Source organism: Nyctereutes procyonoides, unplaced genomic scaffold (genome assembly GCF_905146905.1).
Source record: "Nyctereutes procyonoides isolate TBG_1078 unplaced genomic scaffold, NYPRO_anot_genome, whole genome shotgun sequence".
Taxonomy (NCBI): domain Eukaryota; kingdom Metazoa; phylum Chordata; class Mammalia; order Carnivora; family Canidae; genus Nyctereutes; species Nyctereutes procyonoides.
This window is the reverse complement of record NW_026575037.1, coordinates 9,901,457-9,927,009: the sequence shown is the minus strand read 5'-3', so window position 1 is coordinate 9,927,009 and position 25,553 is coordinate 9,901,457. Positions and strand designations below refer to the sequence as shown.

Sequence of the window (25,553 nt, the reverse complement as noted above, 5' to 3'; positions counted from 1 at the left end):
GCGTCTCCCTTCGGCTTAGGTCGTGACCCCAGGGTCCTGGGATCAAGTCCCACATCAGGATCTCCATGGGGAGCCTGCTTCTCCCTCTGCCTGTGTCTCTGCCTCTCTCTGTGTGTCTCTCATGAATACATAAATAAAATCTTAAAAAAAAAAACAGCTTCTAGATGATCTAAACAAACACACAAAGAGAAAGGTCAGGATATTTCTGTTATATTTGGATAGACTTGTTTAAAAGATAAATTTTAGGTCTTACTCTAAAAGCTGAGTGGGACATAACAATAGATAAATGTGATCACTTTGTGGAAGATGCCCTGTTCCTGGATTAATAAATTAGTTGAGATCTGAGCAGCAGGGGTGGGATAAGTGACACAGTGTAGGCTTGGAGGCATGCCAACTTGGCTTTGCATCCCTCCTCCCTGTGGGTATAAAGGGGACAATGACTCGGCCTCCCCTCCCTCCCCCAGGCTCCTGCGCAGATTATACGAGTGGTCTGCTCCGCCCCTAGCTCAGTCAGTGCTCCGTGGGTGTTAGTTTCCTTTCTTTTTTTTTTTTTAATAAATTAATTTTTATTGGTGTTCAATTTACCAACATACAGAATAACACCCAGCGCTCATCCCGTCAAGGGGCACTGTGTTAGTTTCCTTTCTGTTACAAGGATGGTGGTTGGCCTCCATGTTCCTGTGAGGACGCAGATACAAAGTCAGTTGTATCGAACAGGGTGAGGAGCTAGCTCCAACTGAGGACAGGAGACAAAATGACCGAGATGCAGGACAGGAATTCTCAACCACTCAGACAAAGCCCATCTAGTAGGGAGATCACCCGGCAACTGAGAGAAGGAGCAGAGGCTAGAACCTGGTTTCCTGTTCCTTAATGAATTTATTGATTGAGAAGCTATTATGTGTAGAGTTTGGACGAGGTTCTAAGGACACAGGGATGTGAGACTCTTCCTGCCTCAATGGGCTCACAGGTTACTGGGGAGACGGACAGGTAAGCCACCAACCTCCATACCCTTCGAACAATGCTAGCTTAGAGTAAGCTCCGGTGTTATGGGAACCCTGAGCATCGTCCTGCCTTCTTCCAGAGATGCCCCACTCAAAGGCCACCTCCACCCTTCCTGAGCCTCTAACACACCTTGGTGACTGCAGGTATCACAGCCATCACGAGGACTGTTCACAAGTCTGAATTCCTGACCTGACTGTGAGCTCTGCGAAGAGGGGGGCCCCTGCCAGGCCAACAAGCATCCCCAGTGGACTGAGAAGTGAACTGAAAACTTTAAGGTGCTCAGGAAGATGGCTTTCAACTCCAGGTGTACAAGTTTACCAAAAAAAAAAGGTTAAAAACCAGGAGAGGACCGAGCATCTTATGTCCAGTTAAACTACATACTGGGTATTACGGAGGACCCCTATGAAAGATTCACCGTTTCTGCCTCAGCTTCCTCTTCTGTACAAGGGGGTAATCATTACACTCAGGTCAGCTCTCTGAGTCATGATTCTGGAAAGATCATTGAGGAAAGCAGTACAGCTTTAGAAAATATCGTGTACTGCCAAGAAACTGAGTACCAGAATATATGAGCAGGGATGGGGGGGTGCCCAAGCCAGGCAGGCAGTGCAGGGAGACTCACACAGGATGCTTGTTGTACATGATTGGCAGGAACTCGTCCACTGGCAGCATCTTCCCAAAAGGATCGGCTCCAACCAGTTTCTGTGCTCCTTCCAGAGAGATGACATAGCCCAGAGTCCAGTAGGAGTAGTCGGCTTCGACCAGATTTCCCACGTTGGGCACCGCTTTCTCTGGCTCCTTCACCTGCATCCTCTTCCTACCGATGTAGCTAAAAGGAAGCAGACGGAGGAGAAACACTCCCATGTGAATATTAGACATCTGTTAGAACCGAGCATGGGTCTGCAGATAGTTCTTGAAAGCTTGGACCAACGGCGTCTAACATCCAAAGTATCCCACCACAGAGCACGCCCCATCCACCCGCTATGACTGTCACCTGCCATGAACGGGGCCACTTTGCTGGCTCCATTTATCAACATCCCAACTGCTCTTGCCTAGGACAGGCCTCCAGCCTGGAAGTCAAATTATAACTAAAAGATCACTTGGATCATTTTTGCAAAGATGGTAAGGGACTGCCAGCTGTGTTTACAGAGGTTGGAAGTAGACAAAAAAAAAAAAAAAAAAAAAAAGGCCAGATGTGAGATCCTGAGTTTTCAAGTCTCTAGAGTCTCAGTTTCTGATGTTCTTTGGGGCAGCCCTCCAGATGCTGACAAAAAAGGATGTGGGAGAGAAACAGCCTGTGGTAAAAGACCAAGGAACCCAGTGGCCCCAAGGGGGTCCTTCCTGGGGAGAATGAGTGACAAAGCCTGCCTGGCTTTCTCTTCCTCAAGCGCACCTAAGCTCTGCCCTCACTTTGTTCTAAGAAAAGCACCCAGGTTGGTCCTGTCCTCCTCGGACACAAGATGTACCCTCCGCCATTCCAGGGTTCCCACAGGCTACCCATGGATCTATGATCCCTCACTTTTGTCTGGAACTTGTCTGTCTTCCACTTGCCTGGAGCAAGTTGAGGAGGTAAGGGCTTCCTGCCTGGAGGCAAAGCCGACTTCCTCTATTTTGCCTTAAAATGATCTCATTCAACAGTTAAAGAATTCCTCTTGTCAAAACATCCCAGGATTTGTAGAATAAGTCATTGTTCACCTTCTCAGGAATCAAACACAGATCCTCTCAGCCACTGTCCCTTGAGACTACAGAGTCTCAATTTCTCTCATGTACCATCAAGTGGAAGAGATACTCCCACTGAGCACTTGAGATGTGACTAGAGTGACCGGAACTGAGTTTGTCCTGATTCATTTTACATAGTTTAAGCTGAAATTTTAAAAGAAAACTGAAGATGTGTAAGATATTTTTTCCATTAAACAAAACAGTTTCGGTAGGACTACAGTTTATTTAAGCAGTTGAAAACTTAGCATCTAGATTAGATTGAAATATGTTGTAAGCATAAAATACATACTGGATGTTAGAGAGGATAGAAAAAAATGTAGGGGCACCTGGGTGGCTCAGTTGGTTTAGTGTCTGACTTGATTTTGGCTCAGGTCATGATCTCAATGCTGTGAGATCAAGCCCTGTGTTGGGCTCCATGCTGGGTGTGGAGCCTACGTAAGGTTCTCTCTCTCTCTCCCTCCCCTTGCCCACACCCCTCTCCCTCTAAAAAAAAAAAAAGAAAAAAGAAAAACAAAACCACATAGACTATCGATTGATTATTGATTACATGTTAACTATGGATTACACTTTAAAGTACTAATATTTAGTGGTGTTGGAGTAAATAAAATGTATTATTAAATTCACCTAATGTATTTTTCACCATTTGAATAGGATCACTGGAAAATTTTAAATGACATATGTGGCTCATGTGATATCCCTGTTGGATAGCACTGCCCTAGATGATTCCAGTGGCTTGTTCTACTCTTCCTATTTACTATTTCCTTTTCTGGAGAAATCTAACATAGCTGGCATGGACAGTTTATCAGCTTTCATGTTTTGAGCTTCGGTAACTTTAATTTTAGAAAGAGACACATGAAGGGTAGTTGGGTGGCTGAGTTGGTTAAACGATACACTCTTGATTTTGGTTCAAGTCATGATCTCAGGAACATGAGATCGAGCCCTGCATCGGGCTTTGTGTTAAGCAATAGAGTCTGCTTAAGACTGTTCTTAAGACTCTTCTCTGTCCCTCCACCCCCATCCCCACTCATGCTCAAAAAAAAAAAAAAAAAAAAAAAAGGAAAGGAAAAGGTGAAAAATTTGAAACCACTGTCATTCTTTACATAATTGATATCAGTGGAATATTTGGACTTGGCCAATCCGTGAAATTTAGGAAAGATTTTTGTTTCTGTGTCCCTATCGTTCCCTATATTCATATCCTTATCCAATCATTGTGTTTTCTTGGATGTGTTGGTAATTTGTCCCAAGAAATGCACCAGCTAAACCACAAGTGGAGAAGGACATGTGCCGATCAGAAGCCTTAGACTCCCCAAGTTGAGTCGTCTGATTCCAAGGCTTACGTCAAAGTTGCCTTTGCGGGTCATGTGAGTGTAAAATGGCTTCCAGGCTCCATGCTTGTGAGGTGTAGCCACAGGCTGCAGAGCTATAGACTCAGACTGAGGTGTAGGACTTCTGGAGGTTTATAAGAACAAACAAGGATCCTGAGGGACAGTGCAGAGTCTAATCACATGGCTGATATCTGACAGGGAGCCGGTCTCTTTTTACTACACAGTACTGATTTCTGGGTCTATTCCCCGTGGATTAGTTGAGCCATTACTAGGTTTCTTTTGGGCTCAGAATGGTATGTTTTCTGAGACAACAAGTATTCCACCTGGACCCATAGTTAACTTTCCCTAGGAGGATGGGAGGAGTAGGGACAGCTGGTCTGCTGCGGCCACTCCAAAGGAATGGGCTCTGATTTGATGAAATTGCCTTTGACACACAGCTGGGAAGTGTACATAATGCTTGGGAACTTTCTGCCTCATTGGAGAGAAGGATAAAGTGTCATTTGGTTTAAAAAGAAAATGAAAGAGAGGGAGAGGAAGAAAGAGATGAAGAGAGGGGCAGGGGGAGGAGAGAGAGACAGAAACAGAAACAGAGATTTAATTCCCAGAGACAGCTCTCAGAGCATTAACTAAATGTCAGTTCGAAACCAGCATTACCCGTAAGCCTGGTTTTCCTATGACGGCCTCTGACCCTCCATCAAACCCAGCTCAGTGTTATTATTGTTTGCGCGCTCCCCTTCCCAAGAATGGCACTCTCAGCCCCCATCCTGTCAGGCTACAGAGGAAATCTGCTCTCAAGTGTGACACAGGACTTCTGCCCTTGAGCGAATGCCACTCCCCTCTCTCTTCACACCTCTCCATGCACCTGTTGCTTCACTAGTGGGATTTCTGCTGTGCTCTCACATGGGTGCTCAGTCTGAAGACACTTGAGCAGCAAGCAGGCTCCCGGTCTCACAAAGAATCTCCCACAGTTTCCTTCTCAGTCCATAGAGTATATAGATGGAGAAACCAGGGCCTGTTCTCCACTCTTTTCTTGTTTCTGGGGGCATTTTATGGAGAGATAACCCAGAAAGTGGAAACATGAGCTGTCGTCCTATCAGCTGGAGAGATGGGGCTCATTGCCCCTTGAAAAGGACTGAATCCTCTCAGTCCTCTGGGATAAGCTTGTCTTGTAACTCACATCAGTTCCCAATCCAGCTGAGCCTGGTCGATGTCATCCATCAGCTTCATCAGCTTCTTCTTAAACTGATGTTCAAAGCGCACGTCGTCCTCAATGACAAGAGTCTTCTCCAGCTCCCGGTCAATTACCTGTAAAGGTCATCAGTGGTAAGAGACCCCATGAGAAGTCTGATGCCTATTTATTAGATAAACGTAGATTAAAAGGTCAAGAGTATGGTAGCATAGGATGTAATAGCTCAAAACTGGAATCTAAGCAAATGCCACCAACAGTAGAGCGGATAGATAAACTGGGGTATGTTTACAGCAATGAGGATGTATGATCTATGATTAAATGCAATGTTATAGATGAATTTCAGAAATGTAATACTGAGAGGATATACCTCAATACCCTATGGTTCCATTCACATAAACTGAAGTACAAAAGCAGACAAACTGTTCTGTGCTGTTTGAAGTCAAGATGGTGGTTACCCTTGGGTCCTGTTCCCTAGAAGGAAATATGGACAAGGTACTTCTAGGGTGCTGGTAACCTGCTTCTTGGTCTGGGTGTGGGTTAACATGGCTGTATTGTTTATTCAGTTTGTGAAATTCCATTGGCCTATATATTATGATCTATTTAATTTTATATGTATCCATTACATTTCATTTAGAGTTTAAAGGTAAAAAAAGATAGGCATAGACTCTGTCAAAGTGGGAAGACATTCACAGGGCCCTTCTTGAGGTACTTTCTCTTTTCTTATGGGAACTGACCAAGTCAAGAACTCCAATACCTCCATCCATCAATATCTGATCTCTAAGCCATGGGTTCAAGTCCTGGTTTTGCCACTTCTTACCTAGACAGATATTTAATTATTTTCTCTTGGGTAAAATGGGCCTATGCCTCCTGACCCACTTTATATGATTTCTGTGTGACTTCTTGTATGAAATCATTTAATAAATGAGAACATGCTACATGCACGCAATATAAGGCATTCCTACTAAGGATAAGGACACACCAAAAAGGAGTATGGTTTCTTGAACATGGGGATCTTCCCCTGTTACCATCCCAAGTGGCCACAAGGCTACCTCTCCCTGTTTATTGCTGGCCTTGTGTCAGAGGGACATGAAGCAACAGAAACTTCCAAGCATACTTCCAGAACAGGTACGGGTTCACTTCATATCTGGCCCTAATTCATTTACAAAGTTCCACTCTCCATCCTCCTCATTACAAAGCTGCATATCTAAATAAAGCATTATTTACCTCTTTCCAGACAGAGTAGTGGCTGAGAAAGCAGCCGATTTCACCCCTAGTTAGAGGTCTGGAGGAGTAGGGATCTCGATATCCAGGTAGCATTTCAATATTCAGGGCCTTCAGCTGGCTTGTGTTGAGTGCCCTGCACAACAGAGAACATGTCTGCAAATTAAGAAGTTGAGACGTCCCCACTACAGAAGCCAGAAAGAGTTCTGGATGTTCCTCAGAGCCCTCTGCACATTGGGGAAGACTTCTCAGGTTTCCTATCACTCCTCAAGAGCTCCTCAGGGTTAACTCATGGCAGCATTGCAAGTTTTGCAAGACAAGAGGGTGTCTTCTACTTGGTATACGCCTCACAATTGCCAATGTAGTTCTAAATATCACCTGTTTTTTTATTTTTTATTTTTTTTATTTATTTATGATAGTCACACACACAGAGAGAGAGAGAGAGAGAGGTAGAGACAGAGGCAGAGGGAGAAGCAGGCTCCATGCACCAGGAGCCCGACGTGGGATGTGATCCCGAGTCTCCAGGATCACGCCCTGGGCCAAAGGCAGGCGCCAAACCACTGCGCCACCCAGGGATCCCGTATCACCTGTTTTTTTGACAGCTTTGAAAAAGTATTTTCCTGGGGATCCCTGGGTGGCTCAGCTGTTTAGTGCCTGCCTTCGGCCCAGGGCCTGATCCTGGAATTCTGAGATTGAGTCTCACATCAGGCTACCTGCATGGAGCCTGCTTCTCCCTCTGCCTATGTCTCTGCCTCTCTCTCATGAACAAATAAATAAAATATTTAAAAAAGGAAAAGTAATTTCCTAATGAAGGAAAGTGGCTAACAGCATTAAATACTGGAGAGGATGAGGACAGGAAAGAACTGTGTACATGTGTGTCTTTCTTTTGAACCTAAATTTAAAAAAAAGTTAAGAATAAAAGTAGCAGAGACGAACTTGTGAGCAGGAGAGAAGTGACTCACTATAGGTCTATCTAGTTGATCTACAGATTCAATGCAATTCCTATCAATATTCCAGCTCTCTTTCTTTTTGTGTAAAATGACAAGTTAAAATTCATATGGAAATACAAGGGACCTAAAATAGCTTAAACCATCTTGCAAAGGAATAACAAAGTTAAAGGACTCAGACTTCCTTACATATAAAGGTACAGTCCTCATGACAATGTGGTATCGACATAGGAATTAACATAATCAGTGGAATTGAGTTGAGAGTATAGAAATCAACCCTTTTATTTGTAGTCAATTGATTTTGACAAGGGTGACAACAATTCAATTGGAGGGAGAATAGTCTTTTTAACAAATGGTTAATCTCTTAACAAAGATACTCAAACTATGTGTAAAAGAAGGAATTAGAATCCCTACCTCACACCATATAAAAAACTAACTCAAAATGGAGAAAAATTCAATGTGAAAAGATATATGGTAAAACTATAAAACTCTTAGAAGAAAGACAGAAATAAGTCTTTGCGACTTTGGATTTGTCAATGGATTCTTAGATATGACATCAAAAGCACAAGTAACAACAAAAACATATATTGGACTTCATCGAAATTAAAAACTTTTGTTTTGTAATGACACCATCATGAATTGAAAAGACAACACATAGCATGAGAGAAAATATTTGCAAATGATATATCTGACAAGAGACTTATATGATAAACAAATTAAGAATTCTCACAATTCAACTTGTTTCCCCTGGTCCATGTGGCCTATAAATAAAATTTGGGCTCCTAGGTATCTGAAGCAGTGGTTTCCAAACTCTAGTGCACCAAAGAACAGGATTGCCAGATTTAGCAAGTAAAACAGAACATTCAGTCAAATTTAAATTTCATATAAATAATGAATAATTTCTTAGTATAAGTAAGCCCGTGCAATGTTTGGGATAAATTTAACTGAGTGTCCTATATTTTATGTGGTAACCTTACCTAAGAAACACCTTGAGGCTTCTTAAATGCAGATTCCCAGCTCCAGCCCTAGAGATCATGATTCAGCAGCCCTGGGCTGGAACTCAGGGAAGCTGCTCTCTTAATCGTGGTCACTCTGACATGGGTGTCCAGGCCACATTTTGAGAAATATTGATGAAATTCTCTAAAAGGCATAAGAAGCTTCACAATAGCTTCTAGCCAAACTCAGAGCCTTTATATTCCAAACTAACACAAAACATGGAACTGCAAGTTTTGCAAAAATCTATACCTTGAAATAAAGTGTCAAATAGAAGGGCAATGGAAAGCAAAATAAAGCAAACTAATAAACAACAGCAGTAACAAAACTCTTGGAAGAATTCAACCAAGTTCCCTTTGTGACTTTCCTGCCATATTCCTGGGAAAGACGATTAGCCCCGGCAGTCTATGGCAAGATCTCACGCAACAGGATATATAGATCATTATGCATTTTTCCTCATTGATTTTCCTCAGGTGACCCAAGTTTGGACACTGCTCTAAATCAGGTTCTGAATGCAACTCTAACTGCATTCTTTCCAATACACCATGGAAAGCTGGTAACTACCACAACCATTGTAAAAAATCCCCCAGAGAAAGAGGAAAATTACTTCCACTGTGAGCCTTCAGCATAATTCATTATGGATGGATGGTGAGTGGATTTCAGGCCTACTCTACATGGTGAAATTAATTGAAATGCTGTGATGATTCATAACGCTTTTCCCAAAGTAGGCTGCATCATAACAATGCATTTGTCTTCTAATGACACTAGATTCCTCCCATTCAGCACTAACCCTGTCAGAAAGGGCACCTCCCCACTCCAACCACATTTGCAAGGATTCAAGAAAAAACCCCAACTCACTTTCCATCCACGGCCTCGACAATCTTGACATCAATCTCCTGCTCATACAGGGTGCGTAACATCCGGTCCCGCCTGTCCTTTCTGCGCTTCAGGTTGATCATGAAGATCTAACACAGGAAGAAAAAAGGAAAAGAAACACAGATTATTCAGGTCTTACTTTAGGCTGTTTTAAAAGTTAAGTAAATGTAACTACCAAAGTTTTAGTTAGAATAAGGAGTGGAAAAAATAGGGAAAATCGTGGTGAAGATTTATTTACATTCCATATCAAGTCCAATGATAGTTATCCAAACAGAATTACTTTTGAAACTGAGCCATCTGCAGTGACTTCACCCTCTCTTTGTTTCTCTGATGCCTGTTGGTAGACATGTTTGCCCTGTTCTTGAGATAAGGAAGGTTGAAAAAGTTACTCTCAGGAGGCCAAGCATGAATTAAACCCAAAACATAGAAGACTCAGAAGTAGGAGAGAGTTGGCCAAGTGTGTTAGATTTATCAGCAGACCTAGGTCTACATCCTATTACTGACTGTTTGCCTTGGCCCAATTCCTATGCCTCAGTATCCTCATCTGTAAAACTGGGGTGTTACTGGTCCTATCTCATGGGTTCTAAATATTAGCTATTCTTAGAGTTCATATCCACTGTAAATAAACTTCAAGTCATCCAAAGAATGAGAAAAATCTAGTCTTAACACATTCCTTGCATTTCCAAAGGTTCCAAACAGAATTATCAAGATCTCAATGTTAATAGCTTTGTTGCCAGAATTCTTCAATTCCTCTAGAGACAAGGAAATTTTTCTGAAAGGAGGAAAGAGAAGGGGCCCTACTCTTGGAAGTAGCCCTTTGAGGAAGAGAGAAATGAAAAGGCATCATTTCCACATCACACTAATCCTTGAAGTCCCCCAAAATATGCATTCAGATTTCTTCCCATTAGGGCTGGGTCCATCTGTAGCCCCTCAGCTTAGCCCCTAAATTCCTGAAGACTGCCCTAAACACATGCATATCATGAAGCCACTGGAGGGAGTTATGGATAGTGAGACTGTCCTGACTACTCAGATTTAAGGAGTCACAGATGTAACTAAAGACTCATCAATGCTATCACATGTAAATACGTGTATTCATGAAGTCCTTTTGCTACAAGCAGTAACAAACTCACTTTGAACATTAAACTAGTCCTCCAAGAGTGAGAGACTTCAGCTGCCAGCAAGAAATACTGATAACACATAGCATGAAAAATAAGAAACCCAGAGGAATAAGTTGGATGACACTGACTTCATCCTGACTTAATCACCCAGATGACTCTGAGGAAGACATTGAATGCTTTGGGTCCATTTCCCTTGTTTGTAAAAGAGGAAGTTGAACAACCTTCTCTCCCAAGTATAACACAGATTAAAATGTCTATGATAGGGACTCCTGGGTGGCTCAGTTGTTGAGCATGTGCCTTTAGCTCAGATCATGATCCTGAGGTCCTGGGATCGAGTCCTGCATCAGGCTCCCTGTGGGGAGCCTGTTTCTCCTTCTTCCTAGGTCTCTGCCTCTCTCTGTGTCTCTCGTGAGTAAATAAATAAAATCTTTTTTTAAAAGTCTATGATAAGGGATCCCTGGGTGGCTCAGTGGTTTAGCACCTGCCTTTGGCCCAGGGCATGATCCTGGTGTCCTGGGATCGAGTCCCACATCGGGCTCCCGGCATGGAGCCTGCTTCTCCCTCTGCCTGTGTGTCTCTGCCTCTCTCTCTCTCTCTCTCTCTCTCTCTCTCTCTCTCTCTCTCTCTTTCTATCATAAGTAAATAAATATTTAAAAAAATAAAAAGTCTATGATATGTTGTTTAGATAAAACTTGCTTCATGCTGTGTTCAGAAAAAAGAAGAAACTATGTCTTACTTTGTCTTATAACCAGCCTGGGGTTCAGAATTTACTGGGGGTGAAGCTTTGGTTCATATAGCCATTCTGAATGTAATCGTCAATATGTTTTATGTTTTACTGGATCAAAAATTACACTAAAATTTCAAACTCTTCTTCTGAAATATTCTCATTTCAATCCACTTACAAAGTTCTGGGCAAAGAAACTTATGGGAAAATAAGATGTCCTCTTTAAAGAAACTATCCACCTGATTTAGGGCAAAGTGAATTCGGTGCATCATGATGTCATTATTTCTCTTGGTTATCTGAGTAATTTTTTTTAACATAATTTCTGTGGTACCTCTGTTTGCCTTGTTACTTGGGACTTCATAACTTAATGGGTTGTATTCTTTTACATTTCATGCTTTTCCTGTTTAGAATCACACTGTGATGGGCCATGTTTCATCCCACAAGTTTAAAAGATATGGAAAGAAAAGGGCATTTCCTCATCTGAGTACATGGAGCTACCCAAGGTCACTCCAGGAGAACAAAAACAAACCCAAACAAACAAACAAAAACGAACAGAAATACAACAAAAAGTCCCCTCAAACCAGAGACCGCTAGTCTGGGAAGACTTTAGTAAATAATAATTCAGTCCCAGTTTCTTCCAGGACAAGTGCAGTAAAAGTCGTAGCCATGAAGGAAAAACACAGACAGCTTGCTCATACTTAGTGAATAGCAAACAAGAAAGAACCACCTAGCCAAATGCAGCCCAGACTCCACCACCAAGGTCATGGAGTACTGGGAGAACTGAAAAGGCCTCTGAAAATCTCCTTTCCACCATCGTATCTCTGTTCTAGAGCCCAGGGTAATCGTTTCCTGCACCTGCATCACCTCTTACAGTTGCCATTTTTCAAAAGACTTCTAGGGGTGACCCAGTCCTTACATCCAAAGGGAGGAATAGAGAGAGAAGACCCTGGTTTTGTCTCATTAGATTTCCTTCAGTTTGGTTCTCATAGGAATGTATTTAAACAGAAGAATGAATGTAGGTAAAGACACTTGGGTTCTTTCACCTAGAGATGATGAGGGTTGCAGGGAAGGACAGTTCTAGTAAGAAGTGGAAGCTGGTACAGGGAGTGATGTGGACCAGACTTTTCTGCAGCCTCAATTGTTTTTTAAAAATTATTTGCACTTGATTCTAATTCCTCTCCCCACATGAAAATCATCTCTTCTCCTTCTGCTCTCTGTGGAAACAGCATCATAGCTGCTACCTAACTCTTTTCTACTTAACATTCATGAAATGCTTTTTCCCATTACTGAAGCCCAGATCCATGTCAATTTTATAAAAGAAATACTAATGCCCATGCCAACAGCTTTAGATGGCTGTACTTCATGGACATGTATTATATAGCACAAAATGATAAAGCCTTTTCTTTCAATTGAGCTATATGACGTGAGAGACCCACAAAAGATTCAGTGACTTGGAGTCATACTTGGGGTATTCCCAAGGAGCTGTTGTGTGTAATACCAAGAGAGGTATTCTTTATAATCTTGCTTCCTTCTTCATGCAATCAAAACTTTATAATAAATATGGCCCTCGGAGTGCTATTATGAAATTCTTGCCCACTGAAAGGCAGAATTTTACAACAGGTTTCTTTTTTCCTTTTTCTTTTTCCTCTCAACCCTGTCCTCAACATTTTTCCATGGAAGAAAAGCACAGAGAAAATAAAGCACTGGCCATTCCAGAATCGTTTCTATCCACTTGGAAAAAAGTTAAGGTCCTCCAATCCTCAAAACACATATCCTCCTTACCCTTGAATCTTGATAAAAAGGTTTACAAAATATAGCAATAGCTGCTCCTAGAATATATAAAATTCACTCATGATTAAATAGTAACTTCTTTCTAATTTAAGGATTTTGCTATGATGCTCCTTAAAAAAAACTTTTTTATAGTTGAAACACAATATTACATCAGTTTCTCTCTCTCTTTCTTTCCTTCCTTCCTTTCTTTTGTAGGCTTGAACTCACAACCCTGAGTCCAAGAGTTGTATGTTGCACTGACGAAGCCAGACAGGTCCCAAATGCTCCTTTTTTAAGGTAAGAAAGCTGAGACACAACAAATACCAGGTCATTTTGCCAAGACCTCAGTGCCTTTTTAGCAGCCAAGCCAGTTTTGCTGGCTCTCAGATGTATGATCAAGCTTGCACTCCAATACAAACATGTAACCATACCATACACATGTACCTGTGTGCACATGTGCACACAGACATCTTTCCTACCTCGTCAAATCCCATCTTGTCTGGATATTTTGGGACACTTGAAACAAACTGAGAGGGTTCCACTGGAGGACCGTCAACTGGAAGACACAAGAAACACACAGAGTGCTTTGTTAGTGAAAGACTCAGTGAACAGAACTCCATCCACACAGCTGTCTAGGAGCACAACCTGGATATCTGAGGCAGGGGTTAACTGCTCAGCAGTGCTCCAGGACTGAGCAGCTACACAAGAACCCTGATGGTTTCCAGAACACTTAGACACAGACTGCAATATTTGCTCCATTTCCCTTAAGACTTATCTCCACAGGTGATGGGAGTCAGTCTAGGGTAAATGGGTAAGAGTGAAGGCTCTGGTGTCAGATGATCTGGGTCTGAACTTGATCTGTGAAGGTCTGGAAGAGTTAAGTGACTTCTCCAAGCCTATTTCTCCACGTGGAAAATCAGGATAATAAAAGCATATCTCTTAGGGTGCTGTGAAATTTAAATGAGACGTGCATGTAAAGCACTCACCACAGTAAAGCGACACAGTAAAAACTCAGTAACTTTTAAGCTGTTACTTGCTGTGGCTTATAATGAAAGACCTCGAAAGTAGGCCAGACTTCTTCTAAATAATGTGTTCTCTGTATATTTTAAAGGGGACTAGTCTGGGACTATTTTTATCCCATCCAGGCAGATTTAGCTCCAGGTATGCAAAAGGTCCTTTATTTTAACAGGAACTCGCCTTTGAGGGCCAGCCCGCATCCCAAAACTTGGGACAGGGCTAACAGGTAAATTTCCAGGTGGGAGGGACACTGCATCTTAAGCAATAAAAGATTTATTTATTTGATACTCCAAAAAAAGTTTTCACTACAAACTATACATTTGAAAGTTCGGTAGCAATGCTGAGTGGAGAATCTGGAAAGGTCTTGAAGATTTCTGGAATTGCAAATCCGAAATACTCATTTGATTTTCCTTAAAGGGGTAATACAAAGAAAACACAGTGAGAGCTGGTCGCTCGGGTGGTTTGAGGAACTGGTGGTGATGGCCATCACTATTATTCAGCAGTACCCAACTCTCCTGTTCCAGGCAGATGAGAGGAATCACTTCCTCACCCTTAAAGTTGGTCATGGCCTTGTGAACTGCTGCTTCTCAGCTCTCCAAGCCCTCTTTCCACCTCTGCCCTGGCCCACCACAATGGTCACAGTAGCAGATGTTGATAACGGAGAAGCCACACATTTGAAGCAGCCTAGAATGATGTGCCAACACATGGAGGACAGCTGCCCGGAAGGACGCCAAGACCACTGCGGACTTTGCATAGCAAGAAATACTCCATTGCTGTATGAAGCCTGTGAGTCACTACTGGATATCCCAGCACAACCTCTTCATCCTTCTGAGATACTGTCGAAAGAGTATTATTTGTTTAACTTACCCTTCCCTGGGATATTAAAGAGAAACCATGACATCCAGTTTCACTTACAATCGACTGATGTGAAGTTCTAGAAGGTAGTGAGACAGGTTTCCTAAGTCAAACACAAGAGTTGGTCTCATTACCTCAACCCTGACCCCTATGGTCACATTTCTGTGAATATACGGTGCATGTGTTTCTGTTTCCATTAGAAGCCCAGAATATTTTGTTCCTTTCTGCTCTCCCCCTTTCCTCATTAATTTTTTTAAATCAACAAATATTGATTGAGGAGCCACCATGTACAGTGTCGGGCTTTTAAGAGAAAGAAACTTAACATACAAACTCCTTTTTGTTCACAATGTTGTTTGAGGAGCTGTCTGGCTCTCCCTCGTTGGGTCTTGGGGCTGGGAGGGGGTTATATTTTGAGTTACCCTTTTCACGCTGTTGGTCTCTGTTTGGCACTCACATGGGTTGCGTGGCTTTAACATTTTGGCCAAAGAGACTGCTTTTAGCCACTTTGCTCTCATCAAACATGGACAGTCATTGCATTCACAGGACAAGTGTCCCCCACAAGCCACAAGCGGCTGGCTCCTGAAAGCCACCATTGAGCAAAACTATGAGAAATATGCCTAGGTTTTGTTACTGAAGACAGAGCTAAGCCACAGGGAAAGGCACGGAATGATACAAGTTAGACCTAAGAAATTTACTGTGCAAGGAGAAAGGATGTGTCTTTGTTTCATCAAAGTTGAAGGTTAGGTATATCCCAGTTTTGGTATGGGGTCATTTCTGACTCTGTGGTTCATAATTTATCAGTCCCTCATTGAATCCCTTCCCAGACATAGTATCTCACTGTGCCACACCAATTGAGACAGTATGTCCATTGGCTCCTGGATAGTTTCATGACCTAGGAATCATAATTATAGCTACTATTATAGAGATTTTATTATTCACTGAACTCTGAGCTACACTCTTGACATATATAATCACAGTTATTTAATTTTCACATGTACCATGGGATAAGTACAAGTGTCCCTATTTTTACAGATAAAGAAACAAAGCCTTAAATAATTTGCCCAAGGTCACAGAGCTGATGGAGCTGGTATTTGAACCCAAGTCTGACTCCTGAACCCTTTACTCCTACTCAGTCTGCCCCCAAAGCTAGTCCTTGGTAGCCATTGGCATCAACTTGGCCTTGGTGACTGGGCTGAGTTCACAGCAGCTCAGTTAGCTAAGTCTTTGCTTCTGGGTGACCAACACTTGTTGCTTTTTCTATAGTCTATGCTGGAGCACACAGCATCCAGCGTAAAAGGCACCAGCCCAGACACGTGCCCCAAAATATTTGAGAGATTGTGCTTGTACCAAATCCTAATTAAATCATAGTCATTTCAGTATAATCCTGAAGTTTTTCTGAACTTCTTCAATGGCTGCAGCCACCACCCTAGCTCAGATCCTCACTCACCATGCTTGGGATAATTTTTGTGCATATGTGATTTAATTAATTAATTAATTGTAGAGAGAGAGAGAGAGAGAGAGAGAGCATGAGCTGGTGGGGAGGGGCAAAGGGAGAATCTTAAGCAGGCTCCACATTCAGCCAATGCGGAGCTTGATTTCATGACCCTAAGATCATGACCTGAGCCAAAATCAAGAGTCAGATGCTTAACCAACTGAGCCACCCAAGCGCCCCCTTGCTTGGGCTGTTTTAAAATTTTTCTAACTCTCATGCACTCCTTACACACACTATTGCCAAAATAATCTTCAAGCACAACGCTATTCTCAACCACAACAGTCGCACCCGACATGCTGCTATTTATTAAGTGCTTTCATATTCACAACATCATTTATTTTCATTTATCTTTTGGTTATTTGTTTTTATAGATGAAGAAATTGAGACCCATCCAGACGTAGACTTGCCCACAGTCAAATAGCAATTGATGCCCAAGATCAAATAGTGAGTGATTGGTATGATTATTGGACCTTCTGACTTTATGTCCAATAATCTTAATAATCCTTAGATGACATTCTGTGGCTCCAGAATGTTGTTACTGAGAATGGGCACCTAAGATCTCCCATCACCTCAGGCTCTGGCTTGCAAGACCAATCCCCTCATGCCTCATATAACCCATGGGCTTCTCTCACCTTTATAAGATCTAGCCTCCTGTCATTCATCCTGAAATTTTCTGTACAGGAAGCACATTCCCAAATTTTCGTATGGCTCCTAACATATGAAGTGAGTAGGTATGTGTAGAGTGATGGGCACAGTGCTTCCGGTGTGCCGTAGTTGGTGCTCCACCCCGTCTCGCACCCTACCACAGCTCCTCACTCTGCTCTTTGAAGCTCCAGCTGTAATTCATCAACTCTTTGACATTGCAAGTCCCTTCCTTTCTCTGAATGTCTCTTCATCTTTTTATTTTAGCCAAAACCTGGCTTTCCTTGGAGGACACTGCTTCCCTTTCACCCCTCAGAGTAGAAGTTGACTTTTCTCATCTCCCCTGACTCACTCCCAAACTGTTTCCCTTCCATCCATCAAAACCCCCAGCTTCTTTGAAGTGTATCTGAGCACCCTCTGCCCCATAGTCACGCCTCCTCAGCCACTGATGATGACAGCCTTTGGCTCACAGTCTCGCTGTCCCTGCCATCATTCTTAAAACTTTAGCATCAGCGTGGTGATGTACCCAACAACAGGGCTTCTAGGTCCTGCACGAACAATCGTTCTTTCAGTGACCCACTACCATGTCTGCATCCATCACCTCTTTCATGTCTTCATGCCCATTGGTACCCAACCTAGATTTCTTGGGCTGGCACTCGAACTACCCCTTGTAAAGACTTTTTTTTCACCATATCATTATTTTTAATGTCCAACATTTATAATATGAGGGCCAGGGCTTTCTCCTCAACTCAAGTTTATAAATTTTCAATTGGCTTGTGAGGCCAATAGGGATACTTCTTGTCTAATTTGGTTTCTGGGAAGACTTCATTCAGGTCATCAATGGTCATCTGATCAAATGGAATTATGTTCTTCATCTTCTCCATCTCTTTTTCATATTCTTCAATCCTGGCCTTTGACAGGGACAAAAACTCAGCACAGCTTTTCACATCTTCTTTTTCCTCAGCATCCACCTGAACAGTGTATTTATCCTCTGGCACAGGAAACTTCAGGGCATTAAACTTCTTCTCAGAGTCATCTACCAAGCCAGCCTTTGCCACATTGGCCTTGTAGTAAGCCCAGTAGATAGCAGGTGGTTTCTCAGGAAGAGTAGCCAACCTGGAGGTAAGCATCTCATTCCAGGATTTCGGGGAGTTGGCAATGGCCTTCTGGTTTCGGGGTATGATCTCCCCAAAAGCTACCCAGTCAATGGTTTTTAGAGCAAGTTTTCACCCAGCCATCATGAGATCCTTCACCAACCCCGGCGGCCCACAGTCCACAGCCCCTTGTAAAGACTCTTGATTTGCTTCCATTGCTCTTGCTTGGTAAAATCCTAATCCTGCTTAAACTTGGTTATCCACTTACTTAGCACCAAGAATACTGCGAGAGAAATTCACACAATTGTGTTGACTGAATCAGTTTAAAATTACAACCACAGATGTCACATTGGCACTCAGCACTGCCAAATGATGCAACTATGCTTCCATAGTAAATTTGCTTTCCCACTCTCCAAGAGATCTGTTTTATGCCTTGTCCTCTCTCCTGACACCTCCAGTATCATACTGATGTACTACATATTTCATAAAGAAAATATTCAAATGAGACCTACCTTTTCCTTCCGCCTCAAATCCACAAACCCAGCTGCATCTGTACCTACACCTGCTGCCTTCCCCTCTGCAAAGGAGCATCTCTGTTCCCATCCAGGACAACTCCAATACTGCCGTAGATTACAAAGCCTCTTGCTTTTTCTTTTCTTTTCTTTTCTTTTCTTTTCTTTTCTTTTTCTTTTTTTCTTTCCTCTTGCTTTTTCAAAGACTTTGGCCTTACACTACTTTCTTCTCTTCTGCATCATCCAGTTCTCCTGATATATTGGATCCTTCTTCTCAGTATATGAATATGCTAAAATTCTATCTTAAAAAAAAAAACAATCTCTCCTTCGACCTCTCATTCCCTTTCAACCACCATCCTATTTCTCTATCCCCATCACAACAAGATTCCATTTTCTCATATCTCCACTGTCTTCCCTTTGGCCTACTCCCATGGGCTTGGGTCCCCATTACTGCACTGCAGTGGCTCTTATAAGGTCATCACAGATCTTTATCTTGACAGAAACAATGTTAAATTCCCTATCCTCCTTTTACTGGACTTCTCAGCAGCATCTGGCTCCTTCCTGAGACACTTCTCAATTTTTCCTTCTAGCTTTTTGGCTGTTTGTCTCCCTGAGGGATCTGTCCTCTTCCCTTCCCTCTTCTCTTCCTATGATCTTTTACTAAATAAGTTCACACTGTTCCATGACAGTTCCAATGTCCTTTTAATGCTGATGACTCTCAAATGTCTGTCTCCAGCTGGAGTATCTTCCCTAAACTCCAGACTCACAACCAAATATCTCCTAACTTCTCCACTGGGATGTTTAAAAAAATATCATAAGCTTACATGACTAAACTTTCCCTCCTCAAATCTTTTCCCATTTTATTAAGTGGTATGCCAGGCCAAAGTCCTGGTGTCATCTGGAGTCCTTCCCCTCCTTCATTAGGTGCATCCAGGTCTCTGTAAGTCCTGTTGGCTCTGCCAACAAGCTCTCCTAACGGTCTCTGTAGTTTGTTTGTTTGTTATTGTTGTTTTTAAGTAGGCTCCATGCCCAGTGTGGGATCTCATGACCTTGAGATCAAGACCTGAGCTGAGATCAACAATTGGACGCTTAACCAACTGAGCCACCCAGATGCCCCTCTAGTTCTTTCTGCTTGGAACACTTTTTACCCAAACATCCATGTGGCTGCTCCACTGATATATTGTCTATCTCTCTGTGTTGAAATATAAATTCATTGGGATTCCTGGGTGGCTCAGCAATTGAGCGTCTTGCCTTTGGCTCAAGGAGTGATCCCAGAGTCCAGAGATGGAGTCTCACATCAGGCTCCCTGCATGGAGCCTGCTACTCTCTCTGCCTCTTTCTCTCTGTGTGTCTCTCATGAATTAATAAATAGAATCTTTTTAAAAAATAAATTCATTGATGGTGGAGCTTCTGCTGGTTTTGCTCACTGCTGTATCTCCAGCATCTTGAACAATCCATGGAATACAGTAAGTGTTTAATAAGTACTTACAGCCTGACTCTCTCTTCTAAAAACTTCTTTGCCTCCTTACTGCTTTTAGGATGGGCATTCTGTCTTAGCTGGGAAATTCAAGGGCCACAACAATTAAGCCACCCCAACCCTCAAATTTTATTTTCTTCTACTATTCAAAGCCAACTCTCTTCCAGAGTGAGAATGCATTTTGAATGATATTTTTGCTGGGTCTTCTTCCTCTGCCTATAGTGTCCTCACTGTATCACTCCTTCTGTTTAAACTTCACACTAGCAAAGTGCAGCTTGAGAAACACCAGGACTTGAATCTCTCCTAGAATACACCTGCTTACAGCAATTTCTTCCTATTCCAAATTCCAACTGCTTTTATATCTGCTCCTCTTACAAGGCACTATACTGCATCATCAGGACCTTTTTTGTGTTTGCCCTATGTTTCCAGTTAAATATATATATCCCAAACAGAGAATTGGTTAAAATGTGTTGAATATTCAGTACCTTTTTTTTTTATAAATTAATTTTTATTGGTGTTCAATTTACCAACATACAGAATAACACCCAGTGCTCATCCCGTCAGGTGTCCCCCTCCGTGCCCGTCACCCATTCACCCCCACCCCCCGCCCTCCTCCCCTTCCACCACCCCTAGTTCATTTCCCAGAGTTAGAAGTCTTTATGTTCTGTGTCCCTTTCTGATATCTCCCACACATTTCTTCTCCCTTCCCTTATATTCCCCTGAATATTCAGTACCTTGATAGAGTGACTCGTTGATTGTAAAAAGACATTCAATGTTTGTACATAAATATAATTCTTGTTCTAATGCTTCAATTGGTATAGTCTTTTAGCAACCATTTCTTTACTGCCCATTGGGTTCCAGATGCTGTGCCAGATGCTTTCAACATCTGGCTCATCTTTCCTGAGGACACTTGACAGATATGATTTCATTATTAATCCTTTTCTTAATCCTTCAGGGGCCTCCAGTCTATATTTCTGTGTTACTACCCTCAAACGTTTATTTGTTTAATTATTTTTCTTACTTCAATTATGTTCTACCTTTTAAAATTCAGAATCTGAAATTTTAACAAAATTATAGCTAAAGAAGATAAATAGAAGAATTAAATAAAACACCATATATAAAGTGTCTAGCATTAGAGTTGGTCTGCATTGGGAGATCAATAATGACAGCTACCAATTACAGATTCTTCTCAGATGAATTCTACTTGTGTAGCATGGTGTTATGTGTATTTGTAATTTATAATAATTAAAAACTTTATTGACAATGTGTGTGTTTCTACATACAGAGAAGCTTCTGTGCTCTCAGTTCTATGGGGACAACAAGAGAAGGCAAGGCTCTTACTGGCCATCTCTGAGTCGACCTCTACTTGGAGTCAAGTCTGATGGCCAGGAAACAGGGGCGGTAAGGGGTAGCACATTACCAAGAGTCAAAGTGAGTCCTAATAATAACAGCAATGCTTCAATATTTTATGGAGTTGATGTACATCATTTCATTTGCCTCTTCTACCCCTGCAAAGTAAATGCTATTATCCTCACTCTATAGATATAGGAACTAAAGCTCGGAGAGGTGAACTCTCCCTTCATAAGCAACAACCTGAGTTGAAATTCATTATTCTGGATTCAGATTCAATGCTCTTTGCAGTATAATTTTCGTGCATTCCCTTATTCATTCTTTTACTTGTTTGGTCATACATTCAGCAAATATTTGTTTGGAACCAACTGTATGTCATGCACTGTGCTAGGTGCTTGGGATAAAAGGCAGTAAGATGCCACTCTTGTCTAGAACATAGACAACAGGCAGAAACAGTGTGTATTAAAGAAAATCACAAAAGAAATTCCTAAGAGCTGGTTTAAGAAATACTGTCAGAATGAACCAGCTCCCTATTCAATTCTTATTCTCCACCATCCATCCCCCACCCCAACAATTTATCTTCTTTCAAGAAATGGTTGCTAAAAGACTATACCCAACAAATGCTGGATTTTTTTGTTCATCATCCCTATTATTCTCTATATACTTAGAGAACAATAGTGTCTCTTGTTGCCTTTTTCAAACCCAGGGACACTGAGATGACTAAGGACTGAATGGCTTACAAACTCACATGCACATCAGCATGCAAAGGTTGTGATGGTGGGAGTGCTTCTCTCCTCATTCCAAGTATAGTCTATGGATATACTTTGCTCAGCACCACTGCTGTGCTTCTGGTATATTGAGCTGACTGATATTTTGCAAACAGAAGTTTATGTAAATTCAGTAGGCGAGCCTGCTATTTAAAGGGATCTTCTGATTAATCTTTTAAATTATTATTGTCTTTTTTACCTTCGGGTCCCAACCATAGCTCTTAAAAAAAGAAAATCTGCTTTTTCTCTATTTCCTTGCTTCTTAGTCACTTCTCAAACACTTTGAATTCTGATTCAACCTTTTCTGAAACCATCCTTGTTATGGGCATTAGCTGAAAAAAACCCATTGAGCTTCTTGTCAGTCTTTATCTTACCTGAATGCCCTTCCACATCTCACACTCGTGGTTTATTGAAATGCTGTGATATCACAATATCTCGTTGATGAATCTCAGATGAACGTCATTAGGCTTGATAGATTCATCTCTCCATTTACTCACTGGACATTTCAACCTAAACTCAGTCTTTCATTTATTCACTCAATTATTCAACAAATATTTACTGGGAGCCTCCTAGGTGACCGGCAAAGGACTACATCTCAAGACAAATAGGATGAACAAGGCAAGACAAATAGGATGAACAAGGCATTTATTCTCTGAAGATGGGCAGCAGGAAATAGATATTCACAGGCCACTCAATGGGCCTAAAAATGAACTCATGATTTTTCTTTGTAAATGTCTCCTTTATTCTAAGTGCTCTACACCATTTAAAACTCCTACAGCTATCCCAAAGCACTCAAGATGGAACTTAGAAGTTTTTCTCTGCTTCCCTTTTGCTAAGCCACAGACTCTTGGCTGAGTCCCTTCAAGTCTGTGTCACAAGTTTCTCTTAATCTCTTCCTTTCTCTCCACTCCCCCAGGCCTGCCCTAGCTCAGATCCTCCCCATCTTTTGCCTCTTTTACCATGTAATGTCCAAAATTATCTCTTCACCTCTGGCCTGAGACCAGCCATCCACTGTCCCACCCTGCTCCAGCCATACTTCTCTTACCAAGAGAGTGACCTTTCTATATCCAGATTTCAATCAGATATTCCTCTGCTACAAATCTCTTTAAGAGGTCCCCTCATTTCAGGAAAAGTCCAAACACCTTCTTATACATTAGAGGTTCTTCTGGCTGGGCTCCTGCCCACTTTCCAGTCTCACTTCCTGCTCTGCCTCCCCAACCATCCTCACTGCCCACACACACACATCCTACACTCCCGTGATGAACAACAGAATTCCTCAGATGCTGTGTGAAAATGAACTGCAAACATTCCCTCCTCTGGGAAGTCATTTCCAACATCCTCCCCTGGGCAGGGCTTATCCATTACCTCTTCCTTTACCCACCACTGCACATTATACATCATAATTAGTACAGCAACTGATCGTTGAACATTTATTGGTTCTGACACCATGCTAGACCCAGAGGCAATAATGATGCAGCGTTTAAGGACATGAGCTTTGCAGATAGCAAGACTGGTTCAAATCCAAATCTGTCATTTCTTTAACAAAACGATTTAGGGCAAGTTACAACATGTTTTATACCTCAATTTCTTCATCTGTAATATGGAGATAACAAAAACCCTTTCATTGATTGTTGTAAGGACTAATGAGACCATGGACAAAAAAAAAAAACGTTAAGCCTAGTATCTGTTACATGATAAGCTATTATTAAATTATTGTTATTGGACGTTTTACATATATCATAGAGAATTTGCTCCCAAACTCTAAGGTTTTATGTCCATTTCACAGCGAAGGAAGTTAGATTACTTTTCCAAAGTCATATAATTAGAAAGCAGTGAAAGTTTAGAGCTTAAATCCACACCGCAAATCACCATCAGAGCCTTTAGGACATCATGTGAGATGTCTTTCCTGTGTGCCCAGCTCGCCACCTGCGTCAGAAGCTCCTTAAGGAGCTTGTCATATTCATTTGTCACATAGGAAAAGTTTAAGGGTGAATGAACAAATGAATGGCTATGTTTCAGCCACGGCAGCCTGATGGCTGTGAGATCTCAGTCGTGGGAGGGGGGAAAGTAGCTGGTATGGTCACGGTGGCAATAGAACAAGAGCCATCATCACCCAGTCTCCAAGGTCACTTACTCATTGCTTCTATCTGCACATGGATGAAGTTCTCGATGTCCTCCTGCAGGGTCTGATGGGGCTTCAGGGGGATGGGCAGGTAGCCATAGTGTTCTCTGTTGCAGAGGTACATCTGGATGCCTGAGAACCCAAGAGAGAGATAAAAGCAATCAATCAGAAAACACAGTTCTTAGTTCTCGAGAGACAAGTAAGGGGAAAAAAGCTTGGACTGTGGCCGAAACTGAGTCTGGCCCTGAAACTGAACAGTAGTTGTTTCAGACACTGTCTGTAGACCTCAAAAATGCTCTTTATTAAGAAAATTTAACACAGCATTGGAGGCTAATAAAAACCATGGGCCATTCTTCAGCTCAGAGGAAATTGATTTTTTTTCCTTCTGAAAAAAAAAGCATACTCGTGGTCTGAAAGGAACACTAAAGGCACGAAGGGATCAAGGACAGGCAAGGAATTCCCATTCCAGAGCACAGAATGGAACACTGTAATCTGCCTACAGGAAATAACAAGAAAATGAGGAATAAAATCCACATTTGATATGAAAGCAAACAGGAAAATCCTGTGAGGCTGAGAGATGATTAAAGCTAAATCTAGGCATATGGAGAACAAAAAAAAAAAAAAAAAAAAAAACAAAACAAAAGAAATTTAGAATTCTCCATGGCTCTTCATGGTTTTATCTCTTCTCGTAGCAGGCACGGATTTGGAGTCAACCAGCAGACACGAAACTTGTGTAACAGATTCATAAGAGGACAAAAGAGTCTACATTTCAAGTCCTGGTAAGAACCTGCAGTGTGACCATATCAGAAAAATGCCCCAGCCCTCTTGTATTCAACACTGGCTTCCAGGCCCCATATGGCTAACTCCAAGAGCTGTGCAGCATCTCTGTTTAACCAGATAGCCAGGAATATAGGAATCAAGAGGGACTCATAGCGATCCAACCACTGACAGTCCCAACTACTGAAAAGATTGCTTAGTTACAAGGATGAGCCTGCCAAGCTCTGGTCCGTGGGTCCAAGCTTCTGACTTGTTAATTGCAATAATTATCTCTGCTTTCCAGAGACAGAATTACCTGCATAGTGACTTCTCTATGCTGTACAGATGAAATTTCCTCCAGGTAGCTATGTCACCTGCCAAATCAGGTGAAGCTGTCTCATGGCATTAACAAAGAAGAATGGGGAAAGAAAAGGGCCTTCAGCCTCCCCTTTACTGAATCTGCCTATGGTCCAGCAAGTGCCGTCACTTCTCTTGCTTTACCAAGTGAACTCAAAACATCTACTGTTTGTCCACACGAATGCTTCCGAGGAGCTTCAAACCAAAATGTGCCCCCTTACAAAATCATGA

General features: G+C 42.0%; 1 protein-coding gene across 1 annotated transcript in view; it reads right to left on the bottom strand.

Moving 5' to 3' along the window:
• COLGALT2 (collagen beta(1-O)galactosyltransferase 2) overlaps positions 1–25,553 on the bottom strand; it is a 102,278-nt gene that overhangs the window by 4,241 nt on the left and 72,484 nt on the right. Inside the window, exons 6-11 of the mRNA XM_055319109.1 lie at positions 24,222–24,341; positions 13,361–13,437; positions 9,252–9,358; positions 6,457–6,589; positions 5,221–5,348; positions 1,622–1,828 (exon numbers count right to left, since the gene is read on the bottom strand). Of these exons, the coding sequence (XP_055175084.1) occupies positions 1,622–1,828; positions 5,221–5,348; positions 6,457–6,589; positions 9,252–9,358; positions 13,361–13,437; positions 24,222–24,341 (772 nt within the window). The remainder of the gene's footprint in view (positions 1–1,621; positions 1,829–5,220; positions 5,349–6,456; positions 6,590–9,251; positions 9,359–13,360; positions 13,438–24,221; positions 24,342–25,553) is intronic.